The sequence below is a fragment of the Ochotona curzoniae genome, unplaced genomic scaffold (genome assembly GCF_017591425.1).
Source record: "Ochotona curzoniae isolate NIBS_2020 unplaced genomic scaffold, NIBS_Ocur_1.0 scaffold_3208, whole genome shotgun sequence".
Lineage (NCBI taxonomy): Eukaryota > Metazoa > Chordata > Mammalia > Lagomorpha > Ochotonidae > Ochotona > Ochotona curzoniae.
The window spans coordinates 7,532,046-7,558,011 of record NW_024467106.1 but is presented as its reverse complement, the minus strand read 5'-3'; the positions used below and the strand labels follow the sequence as shown (position 1 = coordinate 7,558,011).

At 46.7% G+C, this 25,966-nt stretch overlaps 1 protein-coding gene across 5 annotated transcripts in view; it reads right to left on the bottom strand.

Moving 5' to 3' along the window:
- GOLGA1 (golgin A1) overlaps positions 1–25,966 on the bottom strand; it is a 42,594-nt gene that overhangs the window by 12,302 nt on the left and 4,326 nt on the right. For 4 of the 5 annotated variants that reach the window (XR_005886222.1, XM_041004614.1, XM_041004615.1 and 1 more), the window contains 12 exons: positions 22,977–23,067; positions 21,059–21,133; positions 20,057–20,157; positions 18,868–18,900; positions 14,875–15,003; positions 14,395–14,564; positions 13,790–13,901; positions 11,029–11,154; positions 9,966–10,061; positions 6,468–6,563; positions 5,324–5,452; positions 4,726–4,821 (listed from right to left, as the gene is read on the bottom strand). Coding sequence is in view for 4 of the 5 variants with exons in the window: in XM_041004614.1 (XP_040860548.1) it covers positions 4,726–4,821; positions 5,324–5,452; positions 6,468–6,563; positions 9,966–10,061; positions 11,029–11,154; positions 13,790–13,901; positions 14,395–14,564; positions 14,875–15,003; positions 18,868–18,900; positions 20,057–20,157; positions 21,059–21,133; positions 22,977–23,067 (1,254 nt within the window). In the remaining variant the exon portion in view is untranslated. The remainder of the gene's footprint in view (positions 1–4,725; positions 4,822–5,323; positions 5,453–6,467; positions 6,564–9,965; positions 10,062–11,028; positions 11,155–13,789; positions 13,902–14,394; positions 14,565–14,874; positions 15,004–18,867; positions 18,901–20,056; positions 20,158–21,058; positions 21,134–22,976; positions 23,068–25,966) is intronic. The other variant, XM_041004617.1, reaches the window with a different exon arrangement.

The window sequence follows — 25,966 nt, the reverse complement described above, 5'->3', positions numbered from 1 at the left end:
TGGGAAAGCAGTTGAGGACGGCCCAAAGCCTTGGGATCCTGTGCCCCTGCAGGGAGACCAGGATGAGGCTCAGCTTCAGCTGTGTGGCCACTTATGGAGTAATTCAGCGAACAGATCTCTGTTTCCTCCTCTCTGTAAATCTGACTTTCCAATAAAACAAACCTTAAAAAAATTTATTTATTTAACTTGAAAGGCAGTGAGACAGAGTTCTTCCACCCATTGTATCAAATGAGCACAACAACCAGAACTGGGCCTGTCTGAAACGGGGAGCCAGGAGTTCCTTCTAGGTCTCCCACATGGGTGTAGGAGCCCAAGCACTTGAGCCATTAGCAGGGAGCCGGACAGAACTACAATGGGCATCCATATGGCATGGCAGTGCCACAGGTAGAGGAGGAGCATACTATGCCACGGTGCCGGCCCCAAGTGGGCAAATTTTGGAAGTGACCTTTAGCCTAGGAGCACAGGAGGAAGATCACGTACGAGGGCATGGGAAAGAGTGAAGCGTGGGGAACCGACTTATGTCAGCATTGTCCTACAGAACTAAACAGGTACGTCCCCTCCAGTCACCTTTGACCCTCAGAGGAATCCTTCTGCGGTCGTAGGTTAACATCTTCCACTCAGAACCCCAGAGCCAGCCAATGAGGGAGTGGGCCTTCCACACCTGCATGTCACATCCCTGGCCCCAGTCCCGGCTTCCTGCTAACGCAGACCCTGTAAGAGAGCTCCAGCTGAGGCCCTGCTACCCACGTGGTCATCTGGACTGAGTTCCTGCCTCCCAACACTTGCGGGCTTTTTTTCTTTTTTATTGCAAAGCATATTTAGAGAGACAGATATTTCATCTGCTGGTTCATTCTCCACATGGAGACACTTCACTTTCAATCCAGCTTACTGCCTGGGGACAGCACCAGCAGGTGGTCCACACACATTTGGGCTCCTGCTACCCACATGAGACCCAGAAAAAGCTCCTGGCTCCTGACTCAGGCCTAGCCAAGCCCTGCTCACTCTGGCCCTTCGGAGAGTGAACCAACAGATGGAAGATTTCTCTCTGTCTCTCATTCACGTGGGAGACCTGGAAGAAGCTCCTGGCTCCTGGCTTTGGATCGGCTCAGCTCTGGCTTGCACAGCCACTTAGGGAGTAACTAGCAGACGGAATCTTTCTCTCTGTGTCTCCTTTTCTTTGTATATCTGGCTTTCCAATAAAAATAAATAAATCTTAAAAATATTTTTTTCTCATTTCCTTTTGGATTTTTTTAACCAGATAACACGGAAACATAGTTGTTTATTTTTAATTAATTAATTTTCATTTTATTTGCGATGCAGAGACAGACACAGGGCTAGATGAGCACTATCTCCCTACTGCTGACATCCTCTAGATGTCTGACACAGCTAGGACCAGGCCAGGCCAGAAGCCACGAGCCCAGAACTTAACCTTAGTCTGCAAGGTGGGTGGCAGGGACCGAACTACATGAGCCCTCAGTAACAATACCCCAGGGGATGTGCTGGCAAGCAGCTAGACTGAAAGCAAAGTAGCCAGAATTTATAATAGGCACTCCAATACCAGATATGGGCATCCCAGGGAGTGACAGCTGTGCCACAAGCCCACCTAAGGAAGTACTTCTGTTCACTGCATTACAAGATGTATTTATTTATTTTTTGTTGGAAAGGAAGACTGAGAAGGAGAGACTGAAAGATCCTCCATCCACTGATTCACTCTCCAAGTGGACACAATGGCCACAGCTGAGCTGATCTGAAGCCAGGAGCCAGAAGTTTCTTCAGGGTCTCCCACACAGGTGTAGGGTCCCAAGGTTTTGGGCTGTCCTCAACTGCTTTTCCAGGCCAGAAGAAGGGAGATGGATGGGAAGTAGAGCAGCTGGTACACGAACTGGAGCCCATCTGGGATCCTGGCACTTGAAGGGAGAGGATTAGCCAATGAGTCATTGCGTTGGGCTCAAAAGGCAGCTTTTCATACTGTTTAAAATGATTGACTCCTAGTTTAATTACCTTATGGTCAGAGAATATAACTTTACAGCAGTTCAACCTGCTGAAACTTCTGGAGACTTGCTTTACAGGCAATCTTTCCATACATCATATGTACATGTAAAAGGCTATTTCTGGGATTCTTAAAAAGGTTGTGGAAAAGGGATTAAATGGTAACTTTCAGTATTTCCTCAGTTTTAATTATCCATTTAATTCATGTAATCATGTCTGATTTTGATTTCTGTTAGCCAAAAATTACAGAGAGGTACCAGGGATCACAGAGACCATCACTGTAGTGACCAGGCCTACAGATTACTGTCATTAGCCATTTAGCTAGCCCTCCACACACACACACACACACACACACACACACACACACAGTCACGTGTCATTCAGCTAGCCCTCCACACACACACACAGTCACGTGTCATTCAGCTAGCTCTCCACACACACACAGTCACGTGTCATTCAGCTAGCTCTCCACACACACACACACAGTCACGTGTCATTCAGCTAGCCCTCCACACACAAACACACAGTCACGTGTCATTCAGCTAGCCCTCCACACACACACACACACACAGAGTCACGTGTCATTCAGCTAGCCCTCCACACACACACACACACAGTCACGTTTCATTCAGCTAGCCCTCCACACACACACACACACACAGTCACGTGTCATTCAGCTAGCCCTCCACACACACACACAGTCACGTGTCATTCAGCTAGCCCTCCACACACACACACACACAGTCACGTGTCATTCTCCACGTGGGCCAGAGGAAGCCTTTTCCAACAAACTTCTCACAGCTTACCTGTGCAACAGTCTCCCCATGCACCTTCTAATCCCTGCCTACTTTCTCCCCCCACCACCAATTAAAGCCACAACAGCCTCTGTATTCTCTTTCAACAGACCAAGCTCCTCACTCTAGTGGGCCTTTGCATCTGTCATTTCTTTTGTCTGGAGCACTGCTCCTCAAGAAGCCACTCACATGCTTGTCCCTTCTCACTATTCCCATCCTCTGCTCCTCGTCGCCGGAAGCTTCCTTAACCACCATGCTGAGAAGTGCCCTCTCTCCCTCCTCTGTCTGTCCTTTGCTTGGACTTCCTCTTCACAGCATTATCTTTCATCCCTAACTTACTGTCTCCAGGTACTAGTGCAGGGGCGGAGGGGGAGGGGAAGCTGCCTGTTTTGTTCAGAGCCACATTTCCTCAAACTACACTGAGGGCTGGCACTTGCAGGTCCTTGAATTTATTGAAGGATTACATGACAAAGCAAGTGACTTCCAAGTTCACGCTTCCCACCACGCAGGCTCTATGGCATGAGTGCCCGCACTATTAACCGAACTCATCCAAGGTGCAGGCACTCAGTCATGACTGCTGGCAGAGAAGATCCTAGTGCAGGCAGCATGCTGGGTGAGTACTGCCATCACGTACCAACTGAGATGCTGCGTCAAGGGCCTGGGGAGCCAGGAGACCTGCAGGAAGCGCACGGAGGGGAAGGTGCTGCAGTGCCCAAGCTGAAGCTGCCGTGTCGGGTGTCTGCACCCCACACTGGAATGCCTGGGACTTAGTACTCCTTGTGTTTTGGACCCCCCAAGGAACCCAGACAGAGCTCCTAGCAGCTGTTGGTCTTGACCAGCCCCAGTTCTTTGGCGGCTTTGGAGAATTTCGGAGAGCTCTTTCTCTCAGCCCTCTCTGTTCTTTCAAATAAATAAAAACAAATAATTTTTTTAGATTTATTTTATTTATTTTTTAATTGTAAAGTCATATACACAGAGAGGAGAGACAGAGAGGCAGATCTTCCATCTGATGATTCATCCCACAAGTGGCCGCAACGGCCAGAGCTGAGCCGATCTGAAGCCAGGAGCCTGGAGTTTATTCTGGGTCTCCCATGTGGGTACAGCATCCCAAGACCTTGGGCCATCCTTGACTGCTCTCCCAGGCTACAAGCCAGAGCTGGATGGGAAACGTGGCCGCTGGGATTAGAATTGGTGCCTATATGGGATCCTGGTGCATGCAAAGCAAGGACATTAGCTGCTAGACTACTGCTCCAGGCCCAAATGATTAAAATTTTAAAGATACGGGCTTTCTTCTCTTAGGTCCACAGCCCAAATCCTTGGGACACTGAACCTAAGTGGGAGACCCAGAAGAAATTCCTGGCTCCTGGCTTCGAATTGGCTCAGCTCCAGCCGTTGTGGCCACTTGTGTTGGGGGGGGGGGTGTGGATCACCTGATGCAAGATCCTCCTCGTCTCTCCTCCTTTCTGTATATCTGACTTTCAAACAAACAAACAAACAAGCACAAACAAACTCAAATTTACAAAAGGGAAGGCCATGTGTATTCCTTACTGCACATGAACACACATGGATCCTTGTGAACTTCAAAGCCCTGTCTTGAAGCACGACTTTCAGGACGCTATTGATACTAGCACAGAGGAGTTGCTGGGCCTTGGTGGTCCAAGGCTAGACCAGACCCACCTGCACCTCACTATGGATCTGCGACCCAATGACTTACACACAGAACCTCGAGGACACTGAGAGCCAAATGGGTGTCATTCCCCATCACTCTGGATCTGAGAGGACACGAGGACGGTGTGAACAGCTGCCTGACACAACTGCTGACCACAGACGTGGTCCATGCGCTCTCTGTAACTGTAAATGTGGAATGTCACCTTGCCCATGCCAAGCACACGTGGCAAGACTGGAATGCTTCTGTGAAACTCTGCGTCACTCAGATAAATACCTTCAGCTTCTTCAGTTCACCCTGATGGTGCTGTAAAGAGTGCTCACATTCATTCCTGCTCTCCTTAAGGGCTGCGTTTTCTTCCCTCAGTTCTCGCTGCAAGTGAAGCAGAGCGGCTGTGAGCAGAGAAGCCCTTCACTCCCACAGAGCCCAGGCGCAGTCCCCTGGCATAGCCTTCACGTGCCAACTTTGAAAGGCCACTCTTTTTGTTTTTGGTTACTGCAGGGGTGGCAAGAGAATGCAGGTGGGGCTGAGAAAGATAGAACTTGAAAATCTCCTACGAAGGAGTGAGGCACATGATTTCAGACACCATGGGATGGGAGAGAAACTGTGTGAGGGAAAAGCCATTCAGGAGGAGTGATGTGAAATTCAGAAAGCATCAGAAGGTTATGTGGGCCTAAGGAAAGAGAAAACGCATCCGTGCAGGTCCTCCGGCCTTTGCACTCTGGTTCTTGCAAGCAGGTGCCTCCTGGGAACGGAAGACTGATCTGGCAAGTGGCGGAAGCTCAACAAGGGGCTTCCTGCTGAGCCTGGGCAGACCCGGCTGGGCAGGGGCCTGACACCCCATGGGGTCTCCCTGCACTCACGAAACACTCACCATCCTTTGCTCCGCGGCTGTCTGGTCAGCTGCCCGTGCGACCTCCAGAGCAGCGAGCTGGGCCTCGAGGGTGTGGGTGCGCTCCATACATTGCTGCCGCACGTTGTCACTCTCCTGGTTTGCAGCAGCCTGCAGGCACACCAGTGGACAGTCGGTCTAGAGGGAGCCCTATTCTGGTGACTGCCAGAAATAGTGCTTCAGGGCCAATGTTGTGACAAAGCTAGTTAAGCCCTTGCCTGCTATGTTGGCATCCTGTACAGACATCAGTTCAAGTCCCAGCTGCTCCATTTTCATACCAGCTCCCTACCAGTGCTTGGGGTGATCTGAACAGAGACCCAGTCCCCTACTTGTCACAGCCACTTGGTAAGTAGACCAGTAGATGAAAGATTTCTCTCTGTATCTTCTTGTTACTCTCTTTCAAATAAATGAACGAATATTTGGAAGAAATAATGGATATAAAAAGAAAAAAGGAACAAGGCTCCCTCCTGTGGCCCTGCTTGATTGCAAATCCAGCTGCTCCTGGTTCTTGGCCTGTCCTGGCAGACAGAGTGTGGCCTGGATGCCATCATCCCTCGGGGCAGTGGGCACAGCACTCAGTACAAGCCAGTCCTCAGACACGGCCTTTCCTGCTGCTGCTCAGTGTCGGCACCCTCACAGTGGTGAAAGCCAGGGTGTTGCCCTAATGAAGGTGTGGGTGCTGCCACTGACTGGGCTGTAAGACATTCAATGTTTGAGTGACACAGGACTACCAGGACTGTCCCCTCTGCCACGTGAGCTGCTATGCTGAGGACTGACTTCTGACACGCGCATGGCCTCCTCACAGCGCCTGGCTGCTGCACACGTGAGACATGCTGGCTGCTCTAATCTCCCTGGCTCCTAACTCAGCAACCCGACTGGGGCTGAGCCCTCGACATCACAGGTGCTCTCCATGTTCCTGCCTAAGAGCCCGGAGCTGGGCAGGGCTTGACAGCCAAGACAGGTGGACGCAGCCCATCAGCCCACCTCGCTGCAGAATTCAGGCCCCACAGCAGCTCCTGCCTCCCTATTCCTGCTACTGCAGATGGCGCAAGGGAGCCTGGGGCAGTGGCCAGGCATCGGGGAGAGCATGGCGGGCTGGCCTGCAGCAGCCGCAGGGACCACTCACCAGCTGCTGGATCTGCGCCTCCTGGGCAGCCACGACGTCGCTGCTTTGCCGGAGCCTTTCCTCAGAGGCCTGCAGAGTTGCCTCGAGGTCCTTCACCTGGAAACAGAGCATTCCTTCTGTTCAGGATGCTGAGCATGGAATCCATGGCTTTAAAATGCAAGCTAATTCAGATAATGACACAGCCGCACCACAGAAAAAGTCAAAGGAGAAAAACCTCACCCATAATCCTGTTATATAGCATTCTATATAGCATTCTACTGTCTTTTCATTCAATTCTTTTTAAATTACGTGGGTTTCTTCAATTTTGTTTATAGTTTTAATGAAACAATATAAAACTTTCTATATTTCCCCCTCAAGTTTCCTGCTGTGTTTAATCTTGAGACCCTAAACTATTTTCAAAGTGTTTTATAATTTCAGACCTGCCAGCCCTTGGGTTCATTTCTTTTTGCCTAAAATATTGCAAGTTAACATTTTCAGAGGACTTGTCTACCCGGCTTTAATCATTTCCTTCACACAGATCTTACCAGCTGCAATGCCAGTATCTGATTCGGGCACCAATTTGTGTCCCACTTACAACCCAGCTCCCTGCTAATGCACCTGGGGAAGCAGCGGAAGATGGCCCAAGTCCATGTATCCCTATACCCTCAGGGGAGACGCGGATGAAGTTCCTGGCTGTTATGACTGTTGAAGAGTATACTGGAGAAGGAAATATCTCCTTTTCATTCTCCTTCTCGCTCTAACTTTTTATTTTAAATTATTTTTCTAAAGAATTTACTGTTTTTTTTTTTTATTGGAAAGGCAGATTTACAGAGAGAAGGAGAGACAGAGAGAAAGATTCTCTGTCTGCTGCTTTACTCCCTAAGTGGCTGCAACTGCTGGAGCTAAATCAATCCAAAGCCAGGAACCAGGAGCCAGGAGTTTCCTTTGGATCTCCCAAGTGGGTATAGGGTCCCAACGCTATGGACCAATGCTCTGGTGCCTTCCAGGTCACAAGATGGGAAGTAGATCAGCTGGGACATGAACTGGCGCTCACATGGAATCCCAGCATAATGCAAGGAAAGGATTTTAGTTACTGAGCCATCGTGCCAGGTCATGTAACTGACTTTCAAATACGTAATACATAACATAAATCCATGCCAAAAAAAAAAGAAAGAAAGAAAGAATTTCTGCTCACAGAGAATCAAGATGGCACAATAGCGTAAGAACATGCTTAAACATATGGAAAAACATTAGCCAGTGTGAAACAGAGAGGGCACATTCCAGGAAATAGAAGAGGACAGAACAACAGCAAAGGGGTACCTGGAGACTGACAGACACAGGAAACCAGTGGAGACAATGGTGTGGTGTTGCAGTGACCAATACTCCAGTGGCATTCAGTCAACAGTGATTTGAACTGCACCTGCAGCCAAACTCTACCAGCTACAAGGTGGGAAGGGACGTTTACCAGGAGCTCCAGAGGTGAACTCAGACAAAGAACTACTTGTCGTGCTGGTCTGTTTGATTTGACCAGGAGCAGAGACAGAGTGGCACATCCTAGATGGGTGGTGTGGGAACAGGGTGGATTTCATAGCCTAGTCTGCCTCCTAGAGCTGTATCAGGCGCCATTTTGTTCAAGCAGGCAAGGGCTATGGGGCAGGACTGCACATGCACTGAGCTGGGAGTGAACTCACTTCCAACTCAGGGAACTGTAACAATGTGGCATCCTACAGGTTCCACCCAAGACAAGTCTAGGTAGCCCTCAGACCTAATGGCCAGCAGATCAAGAACCCCAGCAGTGGCATATCAGGTGCCGTTTCTTACAGTGTGGCAAAGAATTTAAGTCTGCAGGGGACAACAGTGAGCTGTGCATGCACTGAGCTCGGTGAGAACTCACTGAGCTCAGTGGCTTGCAGTGGTCCCACAGGAAAACAACACTGACTATGGTTTTGTACAGGTTAAAATAGGTCCACGTGGCCCTCAGACCTAATAGCCAACAGGTTCTGGCAAGATCAGCACCAACAACAATCTAGCTATTTAGGACACCTGGGTGTCTCCCTAATCCTGGGACCTGCTCCAACTGGAAGTGGGAGAAAGGTTCTACAGACAATGGTGCAGCCTCAGCACAGGATCACAGGAGGTGGAGACTGGTGAACCAGGAGCTGGGGCTACAGACACCAAGGTGGAAATCTAACATAAGAGCCCAGACCTGGAATTCGCTGGAAGGAGTGGCACAAATGACTGCAAAGACCTGTGTACCAACTGCAATAAGTAAAATTGAACTGTAGACCTGTGGGTGGCAGAGCTTAGAAACCTGCCCCAAGAAGAAGAATCTGATAACCAGAAGTACAATGACCAAGAGCAAAAGAAGAGACAGAAGCACAATGAATATTACTGAAGACTCCCCTGCAAAGGAACAAAAGCCTTTGCCAACCTCAGAGTTCACTGAGGAAGACGTCAAGAAAACGGGAGATAAAGAATACAAAACACTTGTTATAAAACTTATTTTCACTGGCAATGCCTACACAATATCTCTGAAAAAAAACAAAACAAAACAAAAAACAAACTTATCAACAATGAGAAGCACGTAATGTAGGCATTCAAGGTATTCCAGGAATATGTCACATTAGAAATGAATCAAATGGGCCCAGCGCAATAGCATAGTGATTAAAGTCCTGGTCTTGAACACTCCCGGCATCCCATATGGGCGCCAGTTCTAATCCCGCAACCCCGCTTCGTCCAGCTGCCTGCTTGAGGCCAGGGAAAACACTGTAAGATGAACCAAAGCCTTGGGACCCTGCACCCACGTGGGAGACCTGGAAGAGGCTCCTGGCTCCTGATTGGCTCAGCTCCAGCTGTTGTGGCCACTTGGAGAGTTGCCTAGAGAAGACATATCTCACCAACAAAGATCAGAGGAAATTATATCTCAGAGATTTGGATTTTTTTGTTAGTTTCATCTCTTTAACACTCTCTTCTGATTAAATTCTTCAGTGACTCATAGATCATACAGAGGCATCATTTCTTCAAGAAGGTTCTTGATTTTCTTTTTCATTTTTTCAGTGACACATTAGTCATTCAGTAGAATGTTATTTAACATCATGGTGCTGTTAATTTCTTTTTTTTTTTTTTTTCTTCTTGTTTTGATATTGTATTGTGGTTTTTCATTTAAGGGGATGTATAGTAACCGTGTAATGGAGACTATCACATCCAGGAGTGAGGATACAATGCAATATGCATCTCTGCTTTCAGACAAAGATGGACTCACAATGAAACTGTTTACTATATCTTGACAATAGGATGCTGGACTCTCTGCCATTGTCTATGCCTCCAATGATGGACATATGACTGTGTATGAAGAACTACAGTATAGTAACGATATAGGGGAACTGAGTGAGAGGGGAGGGCATAAAGGAAATCCCATGACCTGTGGAACTGTTATCTCTGTAACTCTTTCAAATAAATAAATTAATCTTAAAATAACAGAAGTGGGGTCTCTCAGCCATTACCACCCAAGCACAGTACCCGGGTCTCCAGCTCCTCCACAGCACTGGCCTGGCTGCCTCTGGCTGCCAGAAGCTGCTGTCTGACATCTTCCAAGTTCTGCTCAGCAAGTGTTTTCTGTAAGTGGAGAGAAGAGTAAAAGAAAGCTGTCATTTTTCTAATGCATGAGCAGTCACTGTATCTACAACACACTCAAACAGTGCCTTGTGCCAGGTGAGGGTGGCTTTTGTGGCACAACACACTATGCTGCCTGCAACACTCTCATCTCATGCTGGAGCACTGGTTCATGTACTGGCTACTCTGCTTCACATCCAGCTTCCTGCTAAATGCATTCTAGGATGCAGCAAATGGAGGCTCACATCCTTAGGCCCCATCACTGACATGTTGCTGTTTAGGAGGATAAGACTGGCAGTGAGCAAGGAAGGCTGTGTCAGGGGGCGCACAAGGAGACTGCTGCTCAAAGTCCCTGAAGAATAATGGCAGTGGAGATGGAGAGGAGTGCGAGACAGCCAAGTTTACCCACTGGTTCACTACCCAAATGTACCAAGCTCTCTCAGCTGGGCAAAGGCAGGCCTCTCATGTGGGTGTCAGGGACCTGATCTATCACTGCTGCTGGAGAGGGGATTACTCAAGATGGTTGTGAGGGTATAAACTAGGACGCACCTGCCACGGTGAGATACAAAGAGGAGGGGAAGAATGTGGATAGATGACGAGCAGAGACCTCATGAGAAAAGCTATCCACGTCACTGCAGAAGCGGCCAGCCCACTCAAGGGCTTCCCCCCTCTAAGACCACCCTGTTCCACAGAATTTTGTTCATGTCATACGACAGACAGTAACAATTTCCACACGCCAATGGAGAGGACGGCAGAATGGAAAAGAGGGCAGTGTGGTCAAGGCAAACGGCCCACGTGCTAACTTGCAACTGCTTCTCTCTCCCTGAAGAAAGCCTGTGAGCCCCGGGTGTTAAGGCTGCTTGTGACGTCAGCTGAAGAGTTCAAGGCCACGGGGAGCTCTGCCCTCGCCAGGCTGCTCGCGGACCAGCAGCTCTGCTCTGAACACTGAGGGGCACAGTGCCAAAGTTACCTCTCTCAGGAGTTCCTGCAAATGCTCTTCCCCTGATAAGTTCCGTTCCAGTCTCTTTTCCAAGGATGCGACCTTCTCTTGCAAATGTGTGATCACTCTGTCCTTGTCCTGAGTTTCCGCAGTGACCTGTTGGCAAACCCAATGATCACACAACACTCTAAGCCCCGTTTCCTTGCCTTCCCATTTTCCCACAGCCCAGCTGGCTCCCCTGGAGGGTCTCGGATGAGCAGGGGTCCAGGAACCACATGCTGAAAACTGCTGTTTAACAAATATTTACCATACAGTTTAACTCCAAATCATTCCTCAAAATCAATGAAAATATATGCCATGCACATTTTATGCACAAATAGTCAAAGTTTATTAATTCATATTAACTAAAAACTGGGAAAAACCCAATGTCTATCAAAAATAACTAGATAGAAAAAGGGCAAAAAATAAATGGAGAGTTAATTTTATATGTTCTAAGAAAGGGTTAATTAGAACTCAGCAGTAAAAAGAATGTACTGTATACATAGCAACAACTGATTATAACAATACAATGCTAAATCTGGGCTTGGCGCAGTAGCTTAGTGGCTAAAGTCCTCGCCTTGCATGCGCCAGGATCCCATTGGGCGCTGGTTCTAATTTCTAAGGCCCTGCTTCCCATCCAGCTCCCTCCTGGGGGCCTAGGAAAGCAGTTGAGGACGGCTCAAAGCCTTGGGACCCTGCACCCGCGTGGGAGACCTGGAGGAATTTCTTGGCTTCTGGCTTCAGATCAGCGCAACTTTGGCCTTTGCAGATGCTTGAGGAGTGAATTATTGAACGGAGGCTCTTCCTCTCTGTCTCTCTTCATCTCTGTATGTCTGACTTTCCAATAAAAGTAAAATAAATCTTAAAAAAAAAATTTATACAAATATATGTGTAAGTAATAGCACTGCTACATGTCAGAGCTAAACACACACAAAAGCTGCCCCAAAAAAACCCATAAAACAACTAACAAAACTGTAAACAACAAAAAATGCCGGGGGGGGGGCCAATGACATAACCTAGTGGCTAATTCTTTGTCTTGCAACCCCCGGGGATCCCACATAGACACCAGTTCGTGTCCTGACAGCTCCACTTCCCATCCAGCTCCCTGCTTCTGGCCTGGGAAAGCAGTTGAAGACAGCCCAAAGCCTTGGGACCCTGTATCCAGGTGGGAGACCTGGAAGAGGTTCCTGGTTTAGGACTGGCTCTGGTCATTGTGGCCAATTGGGGAGTGAACCAGCAGATGGAAGATCTTTGTCTCTCCTTCTCCTTCTCTCTATAAATCTGCCTTTCCAATAAAAACTAAAATAATTCTTTAAAAAAAAAATCGGGCCCGGCGCCATGGTGCAGTGGTTAAGGTCCTCGCCTTGCACGTCCGGGATCCCATATGGGTGCCGGTTCTAATCCCGGCAGCCCCGCTTCCCTTTCAGCTCCCTGCCTGTGGCCCGGGAAAGCAGACGAGGATGGCTCAAAGCTTTGGGATCCTGCACCCGCGTGGGAGACCCGGAAGAGGCTCCTGGCTTCAAATGGGCACAGCACCAGCCGTTGCGCTCACTTGGGGAGTGAATCATCGGATGGAAGATCTTCCTCTCTGTCTCTCCTTTCTGTATATCCGCCTTTCCAGTAAAAATAAAAAATAAATCTTTAAAAAAAAGTCCTTAGAATCATCGAGGGGCTGGAGTCTGACCTTCCTTGTTATGCTTGGCTCTCTGATGACAACGGTTTGCTCTCAAAGCTGTGTGTATCCTCCTTCTTCTACCCAGGAGCTAGAAAGGCTAGTTTTTGCATAAGAAAAATCTAGATCCATTATTTAAGACTTGCTATTTGTGAACTTTTTTTTTCCCTTGTGGCTACAGGTGATTGTGTTTTATAAAGAAACTGTGAGTCTTTGAGGGAGAACAATTGTATGTATCCAGGTGTTAAGTTCGCTGAGAGGAGTGTTGTACACTGCCATCCATTCCAGACTGTGTAACAGCAGAGTGAGTCTATGGGTCCAGCAAGGTATATAACCTCAGCCTTTTAGGTGTCCGGAAGCAGGACGACACTGGGCTGGAAGGGGTACACAGGCTTCTGTCAGCACAGATGTTCTGTAACCACGCTGCTGATCTGCTTCGCTTGAGACAAGCATTTCTTAAGAGGGAGGTGAGGTGGGTGGCATCACCCGATGGGGTAACAGGACAGACTGGACTGTAGGTGACTAAAGGACACTGCTGGCATTGAGAACCCAGCACTCAGGGAAGCTACATGTTTTACAATCAAAGCACAATTATAAAATAGGGATTATTCTCAAAATGCCAGGAAGTAGATATTCACTAAGAAAAACTACTCCACGCTCAGTGCTATCATGTTTACACCTCAGAATTCAGCATATGCCCAGAGCGGGGCAGGAGATGTATGTCCATTGAATGACAAGCTAATCATGGCATCATCATGTGCCAGGGCCAAAAAGAGACCAGAGCCAAGTGTGTGAAATCCACAGCTCTGGCCCCACCAACAGTGACTGCCCCATCTTCTGTGGTACCGCAGGCCCTGTGGAGTGCTCTGAGAAAGCCCGTAAGGACAAGGACAAGATGGATGTCTTCCGCAGTGCAGTCATTTCCACCTGAGTGCGGTCTAGCTGGAAAAGGAAACAGGGCAGTGGGCAGCACGAGACAATAAGGCTTCCAGCAGCCACCTGCAGGCAGATATCCTGGACAGATTTTTACCCCACTTGTTGATTCCTGGGGACCCAGATCTGCTCTGTGCTTGAACTTACCTTCTGTACCTCACGGGAGAGCTGCTGAATAAATGCCTGGAGCTCTTGTTCCCTTTGCTCCAGGGCTGTGATCTTACTCTCTGCACCTGCTTTTGAAGCTGTCACATGATCTCTTCATTGAAAGAAAGCAGACAATGAGCAAATTTGGCTAGCTCATCTACAACACACTTTTGCACAGGAAAACACAGATGGTTCCTTGTATGTCAGGACCGCAAACATTATCAGCCACATGAAGGTTATCAATGTAAAGCACTTCTTGGCTCTACTGGAAGCTGAAGTTCAAAGAGAAAAGTCCACCCAAGTCTAAGCCAGAAATCCTGATCTGTCTTTGCTTATTCAACCACTGAACCTCAAACTCGTCCTGAATGGCTCAGCAGGGCTGGATGGCTCCTAGCCCAGGCAGGCGAAGGGCAGAGAGGGTCGGGGTGGAGCCAGAGATCCTGAGTTCCAGGCAGGCAAAGCCAAGTCCAGCTGCCCTTGCCAGAACTGAGGTCACCAAGCACTGCTGCAAGCAATGGGGAAAGGCGGGGGGCGGGAGGGCGGGGGGCTGCAGGCCGAGCTACACTAACACCTCTTCCCCAGCGCCCCACAGACCAAGCAAGAACCTCTGCGCTTCCAGCGTCGAGCAGTGTCTCTGCAGCTCTTGCAGCTTCTGGCTCAAGTCTAATGACATCTGATTGGAAGTCAGCAACTCCTCCTGGGTGCGGTTGAGTTCTCTGGTCCGAGCCTCTAGCTCCTGCTCCATTTTCCCCAAACTTTCTTCTTTTGTTAACAGCTGACAGAGACAAACAGTTTCACTAGGCTAACGCTGAGATAGACACATTAGAAAGTAATTTGGGTGAATAGCCAAACTTTTCATTTTTGGGACTTTACAAAGGGGCTTACTGTCCAGCACTTCAGACTAAAGGGAAAAGGAAGTATATTTCAAACAGAACTTTTGCATTTTACTAAAATTAAAATAAAAACACATAAACATGACTAATACCAGTGACCACTGGAGTCTGGTAAGCAACAATTAGGGAGTAAGAGGAATTAGCAAATAAGAAGAAATAATCACATTTTCTGAAATAAACCCACATACGTACCATATGCTTCACTTTACTTAGTTCCTGCTGCTGGAACCCCTTTAGTTCATCCGCCTCATCTCTCCTTTGGAACAGATTCAGACTCTGGCTCTTTACTTCCTGTAACTGAGCTGTCAGAAGCCTGTTCTCCTGTTTGGAAGAAGCAGACATGAGTTCAGGCAGGCAGGGCCTCAGGGACATGCCGGGAGGGCAGCCACGGCCCAGCGGTTGATACACGCAAGTCCACATTTGACTACCAGAATTTAACACCTGTTGGTGACGCACAACGCCAGCTCTGGGCTAACACAGACCTCCAAGGGCAAGCAGTGATGGCTAAGGTAGCTGAGGTCCTGCTACCCTCGAGGGAGAACTGGACTCAGGTTCCAGCATCCAAAGCTGGCCCACTGCTAGCCAATATGAGCATCTTGGAAAGTGAGACAACAGACTGGAGCTTTGTTTCTCAAATAAATACATGCAGTGAATTTTTTAAAAAACCTGTATTACACAAGTAGAAAATTTTGGAATTACTGTGCCAGTACATGATGATGCACTGATAACTGGAAGCATCATGGTAATATGACATGGCACTGAAGCTTCGTAAGTTAAAATTAAGGACGTTTTTTGGGCCCGGCGCGGTGGCGCAGTGGTTAAGGTCCTCGCCTTGCACGCCTGGGATCCCATATGGGCACCAGTTCTAATCCTGGCAGCTCTAATTCCCATCCAGCTCCCTGCTTGTGGCCCGGGAAAGCAGTCAAGGACGGCCCAAGGCTTTGGGACCCTGCAGTCGTGTGGGAGACCTGGAAGAGGCTCCTGGCTTCGGACCGGCATAGCATTGGCCGTTGAGCTCACTTGGGGAGTGAATCATCGGACGAAAGATCTTCCTCTCTCTATATCCGCCTTTCCAATAAAAATAAATAAATCTTTAAAAAACTAAGTCATTTTAGGGGCAGCTGTGATCTAGTGGGTTAAGCCACTTGAGATGCCTGCATCCTGTAACACAGTGTCTCACTGGGGGCCCAGGTACTCCAAATTCTGACTCAGCTTCCTGCAATGTGCTTGGGATGCAGTAGATAAAAATTCAAAGTACTTGAGTCCCTGCTTCACAATGTGGCTGATCCTAATGGAATTGCTGGCTCAGGATTTAGCCTAGCACAGCCTTGGTTGCCGTATGTGGGGAGTGAACCCTTGGATGAAAGATATTTCTGTTTTTGCTTCTTCTTTTCTTTACTCTGTTCTTCAAACAAATACCTGATTTAATTATAACAAGAGCAACAATTGTTTAAAATGTCAAAGTTCTGCTTAGCACATTTAGACACACATTTCACATGTCTGGTCTTAGCGAAACATTTGAACTGGCTGAAAAACACCAATAACCAGAGTTCAATAGAATCCCCACTCCCTATGCCACCAAGTACAAGCTTTCAGGTAGAACTCATACCAAGAAAAAAAAAAATCACAAATATACATGGTGTCAGTAGGTAGGTTACAATTTACTTAATGACACCTTCTTAGGAATGACTTAAGAACTCTGTTGTTATAGTTGCTGATTATTTTTTCAAAAGATTTAATTATTTTTATTTGAAAGGCAGACAGAGACAGACACACACAGAGAGACACAGAGAAGATAGAGTGAGAGCTCCTCCATCAGCTGATTCACTCCTCAAAGGCTGCAATGGCCAGAGCTGGGCTGGTTTGAAGGCACAGCCTGAACTTCCTGTGGGTCTCCCAGCGGATGCAGGGACACAAGCACCTGGTTTGTTTCTTAAGTGGAAGCAATGGCTTGGAGCTGAGCCCATGTGAAGCCAAGAGCCAGGAGGAGCTTCCTCCAGGTCTCCCATGCAGGTGCAGCATCCCAAGGCCTTGGGCTGTCTTCAAGTGGCTTCCCAAGTCACAAGGAGGGAGCTAGAAGGGAAGTGGAGCAGCCGGGACATGAACTGGTGCATATATGGGGATTCTGTTGCATGTAAGGTGAGGGCTTTAGCCATTAGCCTACTGTGTGACATCCCAGATCTTTTTTTTTTTTAAAGATTTATTTTATTTTTATTGGAAAGGCGGATATACAGAGAGGAAGAGAGACAGAGAGGAAGATCTTCCGTCCGATGATTCACTCCCCAAGTGAGCACAACGGCTGGTGCTGTGCCCATTTGAAGCCAGGAGCCTCTTCCAGGTCTCCCACGTGGGTGCAGGGTCCCAAGGCTCTGGGCTGTCCTCAACTGCTTTCCCAGGCCACAAGCGGGGAGCTGGATGGGAAGCAGGGACGCTGGAATTAGAACCGGCGCCCACATGGGATCCCGGGCGTGCAAGGCGAGGACCTTAACCACTGCGCCATGGCGCCGGGCCCCCCAGATCTTTTTAAAATCATTTATTTGGGGCCACTGTGGTAGCACAGCAGTCTAATCCTCTGCCTGTGATGCTCACATCTCATATGGGTACCGGTTTGAAGACAGGTTGCTCCACTTCTTTCCCAGCTCTCTGCCTGTGGCCTGGGAAAGCTCTGGAGGATGGCCCAAAGCCTTGGGACTCTGTACCTATGTGGGTGACCTGGCGGAGACTCCTGGCTTCAGATTAGCACAGCTCTGTCAGGACGTTTTGGGGTCCCAGGGGAAGCAAGATTTTTCTCTCTGCTTCTCTCCGTAACTTTTCCAAGTAAAAATAAATAAATATTTTTCTGTAAATAACTTAAGAGGCAGCAAAAGAGAGCGAGAGAGAGGGCAAGCAAGAGAGCACATGTACTCTGAATTGCTGGTTTCCAGCAACGGCTGAGGTCACAGCCCGAGATGGGAACTCCACCCAAGCCCCCCCGTGGGTAGCAGGGACCCAGTGTCTGGGCTATGGCGCTGCTTCCGTGGGCCGAAGTGGGCCACTAGCAGAGGCCCTCCGAGATGAGACACGGGCATCTTAGTCTTCACACCCAGTAAGCTAACCCGGACATATCTTACGAGCTTCTATTAAAATAATGATTCTGAATTAACCTGCTCCTGTACATTTGAGAAGATTATCACTAACAGATATGTTTGAGGAGTTTTTCCCCTCTTCTTTGGGACTTGATTTTCCTATAATCCTTTCCTCATTAAAAAACATGTTACAACATTTCTGATAGTTTGATAATCAGATTTCTACAGAACACACAAAGAAAATTGCTGGCTTAACTTTTATGAAAAGAATGTAATTATAAAATTCATCTGCTCAATAAAATAGCAAACATACTTTGGAAGTAAACATATCAATCTAAAATAATTCTGCTATCATGAAGATTAGTTTAGGAGCACTCAATGAATTAGCAGTATACAGTTGAGGCTGAGGGAGATGAGTCTATTGTCTTCAAGACGCCCCTCCAATGGCAGGTCTGAAAGTCTGCTCTCATGCAGACGCTGGAGCAGCAGCCTTTACTGATGGCACCTGCAGGGCTGCACAGGTTGTGCAAGCAGACTAAGCGCAGGGCTTCCTCTGCGTCTAGCTGAGAAATGCTTCTGTCTGTTCTGTGCCGAGCCTTGGGGAATGGCCTCCATCCCCTTGGCAGGGTCAAGAATCCCTAATGTTATCTTGGGGTTGCTTTAATAAAGGGACTTAACAAAGCTGTAGGAAGAAAGCCCAAGAGAAATAATGTGCTGCTTACTGCAGAGCGCCAAGCGGCGAACAGACACAAGGGTTAAAGGAAATCCAGAGAGAAAAACTATGCCTAACAAAGGTCCATGTGAAGCTGTGACTTGCAGCCAGGGATGGAATGAATCAGAGGGATCCCGTGTAGATGAAGCCGGGAGGCGAGGAGAGACCCTAGCATACTCCTCCACACAGTTCCTTCAGCATTCCCCATCCCTGCTGATGCCAGAGTCACAGAGGAAAGGAAAGCGCGGATATACAGGCAGGTGTGAGGGATGAGGGGCAACACACCCACCATGAGCTGTTTAAGTCAGTTCCACCTCACTTAGTACATTGCTCATCCAATACAACATATCCCAGGCTCCAGGGCTGAGAGCAATGTGATTAAAGAGACAAACACAAACACAAACTAACCTTTTCAAGGTGATCCATCTTTTCCAAACATTCCTAAAACAAAACCAAAACAAAACAAAACAAAACAATGAGAGTATAGCTTCCAGGGAAGATTAACTGTAATACCAAGATATTTATAAAATAAACAATCCAGCCAACTGCCTCTAGATAGCAACCAACCCAAACACACAAAAAAGCAAGTAAAACCAAAAACTCTAAAGAACTTCGCATAACATTAAGATGGCCAAGAATATAAAAGGAGAAAAGGAACTTTATGTAAAATTGTGCAAAATCAATGTTTGCAGACGTTCTCTAGGCAGGACAAACCAAGCTATATGTGCTGTTGCTACATGGCTTTTCAGCTCACTGTTCCAACTTTCTCATGTGCACTGTGAGGATTTATTTTATGACTAGGTAGCTGGCACCAGGTGAACAGGATGACTGTAATTTATGATCAAAAATTAATTTGCTGATGGGGGAATCTTCAGTAGTTTCTGATCATTATTTTCCTTTTCATTTTTATTTCACCAATGTGGTTTGTGCTATCTATTAGAACACAAAGGAGAAGTAATCATGCCTGATTCACAAAACATGGGGGACGTGGCCACTAATACGACAGGCCATATCCCATTTTTGGGGGGCTAGAATCCCCCAATTTCAGCTTTTCATTTACATACACCCATACCACAGTTAGCCACTAAGCATATTTTCTCTGGCAAGTAAAGGCTCCAGATAACAAACATACACTTTCAAATCAATCAGCCAAACACTCTACATAGTGCAGCTGTAATAAATTATGTGAGTTCCTTTTGTGCACCTGGCTGGCGTTGAAGACACTCAGGAACAGAGGTAAGAAACGCACAGATGGCCTGCGAGCAGCATGACAGTAAGGTCGCCAACACTAAGGACAGGTGTTGTGAGGTTGAGGGTTTGAGCTGGTTTTCAGAGAGCAGACTGGCCCCTTATTTGGGGACCCACCACCAGAGTAAGGAGCATGGACACATTACAGAGAACAACTCACACTCTGGACCCATTCCACGACTACACTGCATAACTTCACAACACCACAGCATGAGATGAGATCTTAAACAACTTAAACGTTAATCCTTTTGCCAGAGATTGTAAATAATTTCTCCCAGGTTATGTCACAATTTTTAAGATCTAAGTGAGCAAAGCCTTTCACCATTCTTGGGCAGTGTCAAATACAAAATACCTGGTCTTTTCTGGCTAATGCCAAAGCCAGTCCTTCTGCCATTTTGGCTCTGTTGGCTTGGAATGTCTCATTCTGCTCTTGAAATTTCCGCATGGAAGCTGTTAACAAAGAGGCTCTATTTGAGATATGGAAACATTTCAGAAAGAACACGTCAAATAGCCCACATGACTACTTCACAACTATTATCACATGAAAAAAGACCAAGATCATAATCCATGTAGATTATGAGCAGAGGAAAAGTCTGATCCATCTTGATTTTCCAGAGGAATCTTTTGGCCTTGGCAACAGATTATCTGTTTACTAATCTTTTTTAATAGTTAAGCATATATATACGCATAAGGAGATTCCAAAAGGAAACTTTTTACATGGCACAGTGATAGAACAGTTAGGTAGGTAGTAGCCAGAAAACATTAATGTTGTCGCTACCGATGGCTACTACCTGCTCATCAGAATTAAAAATAAAACAAAGCTAACCCAAAGTTTACTTTCCTTAAGAAAAAACAAACAAACAAAAAACCAGTATGTAATACATTAGCAAAAAATGTAACTTTTGACTTTTATTATCATATTTCTTCAACAGTATCTAAAGAACAAAAGATTCAGAATCAAAACATGTCACTGTGCTGGAGAAGCAATGGCAGCTGTTTTTCCCTTTACTCAACCCAGCAGTCAGGCAGCTGTGGCCAAATCCATCTCCTGAGCTAGACCCAAGGGCCAGGTGCTGCATTTTACTAAAATCTCATGGGGCCACTAAATGGATCAACTGGACACAGACCAGCTGATACACGAAATGACTTCTTCCTAATATGCTTAAGGAACTTAAATGTGAGGTTTATACTTATAAATATCACATAGATCTATCAATCTGAATAAGCATACTCTTTATAAAATAGTTATAAGAGCTGATGGACAAACTTCACAATACACTATTGTATTATTTAAAAAAAAACAACTAAATCCTGAAAAGATTGAAAAACAAAACAAAACAAAAATACGTACAATCCTGATGTTTTTCTAATGCAATTTCAAGCTTCTCTTTTATCTTCTGCAGGTTTCGGACCTGTTCAGCATAGTCTGGGTGAGGTAATGCACACACCAGGAATGGACAGACATCAGGAAAGGAAGTTAATTAAACACTGAAATGAGTGAAAATGATGATGATTTTTCTCAACTTGAAAACCCTTCCTGTTAGGGAAAGCTATGCAGACAGCCTCCCATTAACAATCAACAACACAGGCAAACGAGTACAAATTACCCATGGTGTAATGGTGAATACAGACAGGCAAATTTGTTAAACCTTAACAGGGTACAAGACTTAAGCAGGAATTGGTTCTCAAAAATGCCCTGCTGTGAGAAACACAGCATTACCTCATGACATCACTCAGATCTCAGTGCTCAGTTTCCTGGCTGGCCTTCACAGCAGGCCAGGTCCAGGCTAACCCAGGAAGCAGCCTGTGTGACAGTAGGCAGGGCAAGAGCAAACACATAAGCAAGCTTGTCACTGTCCGTCCACTGAAAGAACCAACTTCTCCAGGAAGCTGACACCTTTCTGTACCTGCACGGGAGTTGAGTCACCCACGCTACAGTAAAGGTGGAAGTCAGAATGAATGTCCTGGGTGGCCAAAGACACTAGAGTAAGGTGAAGAAGTAGAGAATACTTGAAATCCCAGCATTGTCAGTCTGTAGTAGATTATTAATCTAAGTATTGGTTTCTTCATCTATTAAATGATATTAATCACCCCCAAGACACAGGCACGTGACAATGGAGTATTCCACACGGTCTACGTGCTTTGAGCAGCCACTGCTGTGTCACAGTAAGCCTCAGGCCGAGCAGCTGGAACCTAAATGGGCTCTAGCATTGTCCGTGTTCATCCCTGGCCCCTCTACACTGCCTGTCAGGAAGGTGTGGACTATTTCTTAATTACCTCTCCAACCTTAAAAAAATACAAGAGCAATTCATTTCTGTCACTTCTGTTGGTCACTGACACTTCCAACAGAAGTGACAACATAGTAACAGGTGACTTTGAAGCAGAATGAACTCCAGCATTAAGTCTGGCTCCTGCTCCACCACTTACCACTTTTGTGACCTTAACCTTCTAAGGCCATACTGGAGAGAAAATGATTAACTTTACTTGTGAACAATGCGATGAGCTTTTTACAGCTACCCATGTTGTCACCTTCAATTTGGAGGATTCTAGTCTACTAATTTTTCTGCAATCAGAGTGGCCAAAGGCCAACAGACACTAGACACAGAAGTCAGGGACCACTTCACAGGAGGTGAATCACAACAGGGGCTCACAACTGAATCACGGACATGTCCTACTCTGGGAGAGGAAAAAAACAGAGCTGTGTGAATTCTCAACTGCACACGAAATATGTAATGAGAACTACAGCTTTTATACCAGTATTAGAGATACCACTGAGAAGTGACCCAAAGACCCAGACCAACACTACACGTGACTGTGCTATGGTTAGAGGCAATACTGGGCCGAGTTCTTTCTGGTGCTAATCACACCAAAACTGTTGGCCACACCAGTGTGCGTGCAGTCCTTGCCCCTGCAGGTCTGCTGCGCTCTGTGTAACTGTGGGAGATGGTCAGACATTCCCACGTGTACTCTGGATCCCTTTTATCTCCATGGCTAGAAACCTCAGGAATAGAAACAGTTTTTAACTGTTTTTTTAAACTGTTTTAAACTGTTTTTTTAAAACCTCAAGAGCAGCTTTTGAAAGTAAACTTTCAGGTTTGTGTGTATTTTATTTGACACACTACAAGAATGGAACGAGGGTCAAATTGTTTCTCAGGAAGATCAAAAGAATATTTGAGAATAACTGTGATTCTTACGGTCTACTTTATTTGGGGGAGGGTCAGGCAAGGCAAACAGACCACTGTTGGCAATGCATGAGTTTTTGGACTTACCGGAGAGCCTGGCTTCTAACTTCCGGATCTGTTCATTCCTTCTCAGCAGCTGGGACGAGAGATCTTCTCGGGAGCTGCTGCCGTCGGAGGCCTGTTGAGAGAGGCACAGGAGACATCATAGCAACTTCTTAGCAGTGGCAACCAGCTCAGGGCACCACTGAGCCCCAGGCTCCAGCTTGCTGCAGGTTCAGTTACTGTAACCACTGGTGGTCACTCAAGGCTGCTGCCAGCTGCTGTTTTTTAAGATATTGGGGCTAGTGACAGCTAGTGGCTACCTCTTTGCTCTGCAACCCCCAGGATCCCATGTAGGTGCCAGTTTGTGTCTGGGCTGCTCCATTTCCCACCCAGCTCCCTGCTTGTAGCCTGGGAGGACGGCCCAAAGCTTTGGGATTCTGCACTCATGTGGGAGACCCAGAATCTCCTGGCTCCTGGTTTCAGATCGGCTCAGCTCCGGTCGTTGTGGCCACTTGGGAAAGTGAACCTGTGGTTGGAAGATCTTTTTCTCTCCGCTCTGTAATAATCTGACTTTCCAATAAAAAAATCAACAAATCCTTTAAAGAAAAGTTGATGACTGTAGTATTCATTAACCTTGATTTGGAATAGTTAAAAAAAAAAAGTATTTTTATTGATTTGAAAGGCAGAACAACATTGAGAGACGGGTCTTCCATCCACTGGTAGCCATGAGCTTCCTCTGGGCCTCTCAAGTGCATGTTGGGGCCCAGAGACAAGGGACATACTCTGCTGCCTTCCCAGAAACATTAGCAGGGAGCTAGACTGGATTTCAGCAGTTGGGACAAGAGCTGGTGTCCACATGGGATGCCAGAACTACAAGCAGTGGCTTAACCTGCTCTATAACAATGCTGACCCTGAAAACCTTAACATAACTGGTCCCCAAAACTTCTCTGCTTGCAGTGGAAGCCACACTACCTCTCTCCGTAAGTGAAGGAGAGATGAGATATTATATGCATGTACATGTGCTCTACTAGGATAAATGACAGGAGATAAATATACTATGATTGTATTATATAAATATATAATATTTCAAATATTTATAATAGAAAAGAAAGTAATTTATTTTTAAAAAGTTCCAATCCTGGGGAAGAAAGAGAGAGAGAAGAGTTCTTTAATGAAGGATCAAAGTTAGGCCTATGCCTACGAATTACTGATAATAACAATATTAATTAATTATTATGATAGTTAATAATGATAGATTATTGATAATAACGAATCAGCAGGGAGATGGAGCAGGAACAGACAGTTCACACTGGGGGTGCCAGAGCTGCAGGCCACAGCTCAATCAAAATCCACTAACTACAAAATTGTTCACAATATACAAGGAAGGAAAGGCTTGATGAACTTTCCCCATTCACTTTAACAATTACCAGTGTTGTCCCATATTTGTTTCAGTAATTTTTTTGCTTAAGTGGCTTAAAGTTACAAACATCATAACTTTTCAACCTAAATTCTTGGATAAGTATTCTTTTTTTTTTTTTTTAAAGATTTATTTTTTATTTTTATTGGAAAGGCGGATATACAGAGAGAAGAGACAGAGAGGAAGATCTTCCGTCTGATGATTCACTTCCCAAGTGAGCGCAACGGCCGATGCTATGCTGGTCCGAAGCCAGGAGCCTCTTCCGGGTCTCCCACATAGATGCAGGGTCCCAAAGCTTTGGGCCATCCTCGACTGCTTTCCCGGGCCACAGGCAGGGAGCTGGATGGGAAGCGGGGCTGCCGGGATTAGAACTGGTGCCCATATGGGATCCCCAGCGTGCAAGGCGAGGACCTTAACCACTGCGCCATTGTGCCAGGCCCCGGATAAGTATTCTTAAGATATATGGGAGCCAAGTACAGTAGCCTAATGGCTGAAGTCTTTGCTTTGCACACACCAGGATCCCAAATGGGCGCCAGTTCATGTCTAGGCAGCCCCACTTCCCATCCAGCTCCCTGCTTGTGGCCTAGGAAAGCAGTCGAGGATGGCCCAAAGCCTTGGGTCTCTGCAACCACGTGGGCAATCTGGAAGAGGCGCCTAGCTCCTGGCTTCAGATCGGCTCAGCCCCAGCCACTGCAACAACTGGGGAGTGAATCAGTGGATGGAATATCTTCTCTTTCTCTTCTCCTCTCTGTATATCTTTCCAATAAAAATAAATAAGTCTTTAAAGAAAATGAACATTTTCTTCTTTAAAACCCAAAACCATTATCACATCAAATAAGTTAAAAAATTTTATTATTTACTTTTATTAAAAAGGCAGGTTTAGAGACAAGGAGAGAAAGATCTTTCATCCGCTGGTTCATTTCCCAAGTGGTGATAATGGCCAGAGCTGAGCCGATCTGAAGCCAGGAGCCCAGAGCCTCTCCCAGGTCTCCCACGTGGGTGCAGGATCACAAGGTTTTGGTTCATCTTACGCTGCTTTCCCATGCCAAGAGCACGGAGGTGGATGAAAGTGAAACAGATGGAACATGAATGGGCGCCCATATGGGATCCCAATGCTTACAGGGGAAGATTAACCAATTAGCATATTCAGTTCAGTTGTGGCTGCTGTGGTCATTTGGGGAGTTGAAGCACAGGATGCAAGATCTTTTTGTTTCTCCTTGTATGTGTAAATCTGCCTTTTCAATAAAAATAAATAAATCTTAAAAAAGAAAGAAAGGAAAGGAAATAAAAGAAAAGGAAAGAAGAGAGGAAGCAGAGGAGCCAGGCCTGGAGCTACACTCCCGACGCAGGGTGCTCGAGGCTGGAGCGCAATGCCTGCCCCGGGCAGCTTCTCCATCACACAGACTGTCCGAACTTTCTCAAGACTTGCAGCTGCAACTAGTTGTCTTAGTCAACCTTGGACTAAGACAAACGCCCGAGAGCAGGTGGGATATGAAGGAGACGGGTTCTTCTCATCCTTTCACAGCCTGACAAGTCCGAGATCAAGCAGGTAACAGATTGTGTCCAATTCACCGATGGCGACTGCTGGCTGTGTCCTCACTTGGTGGAAAGGCCAGGG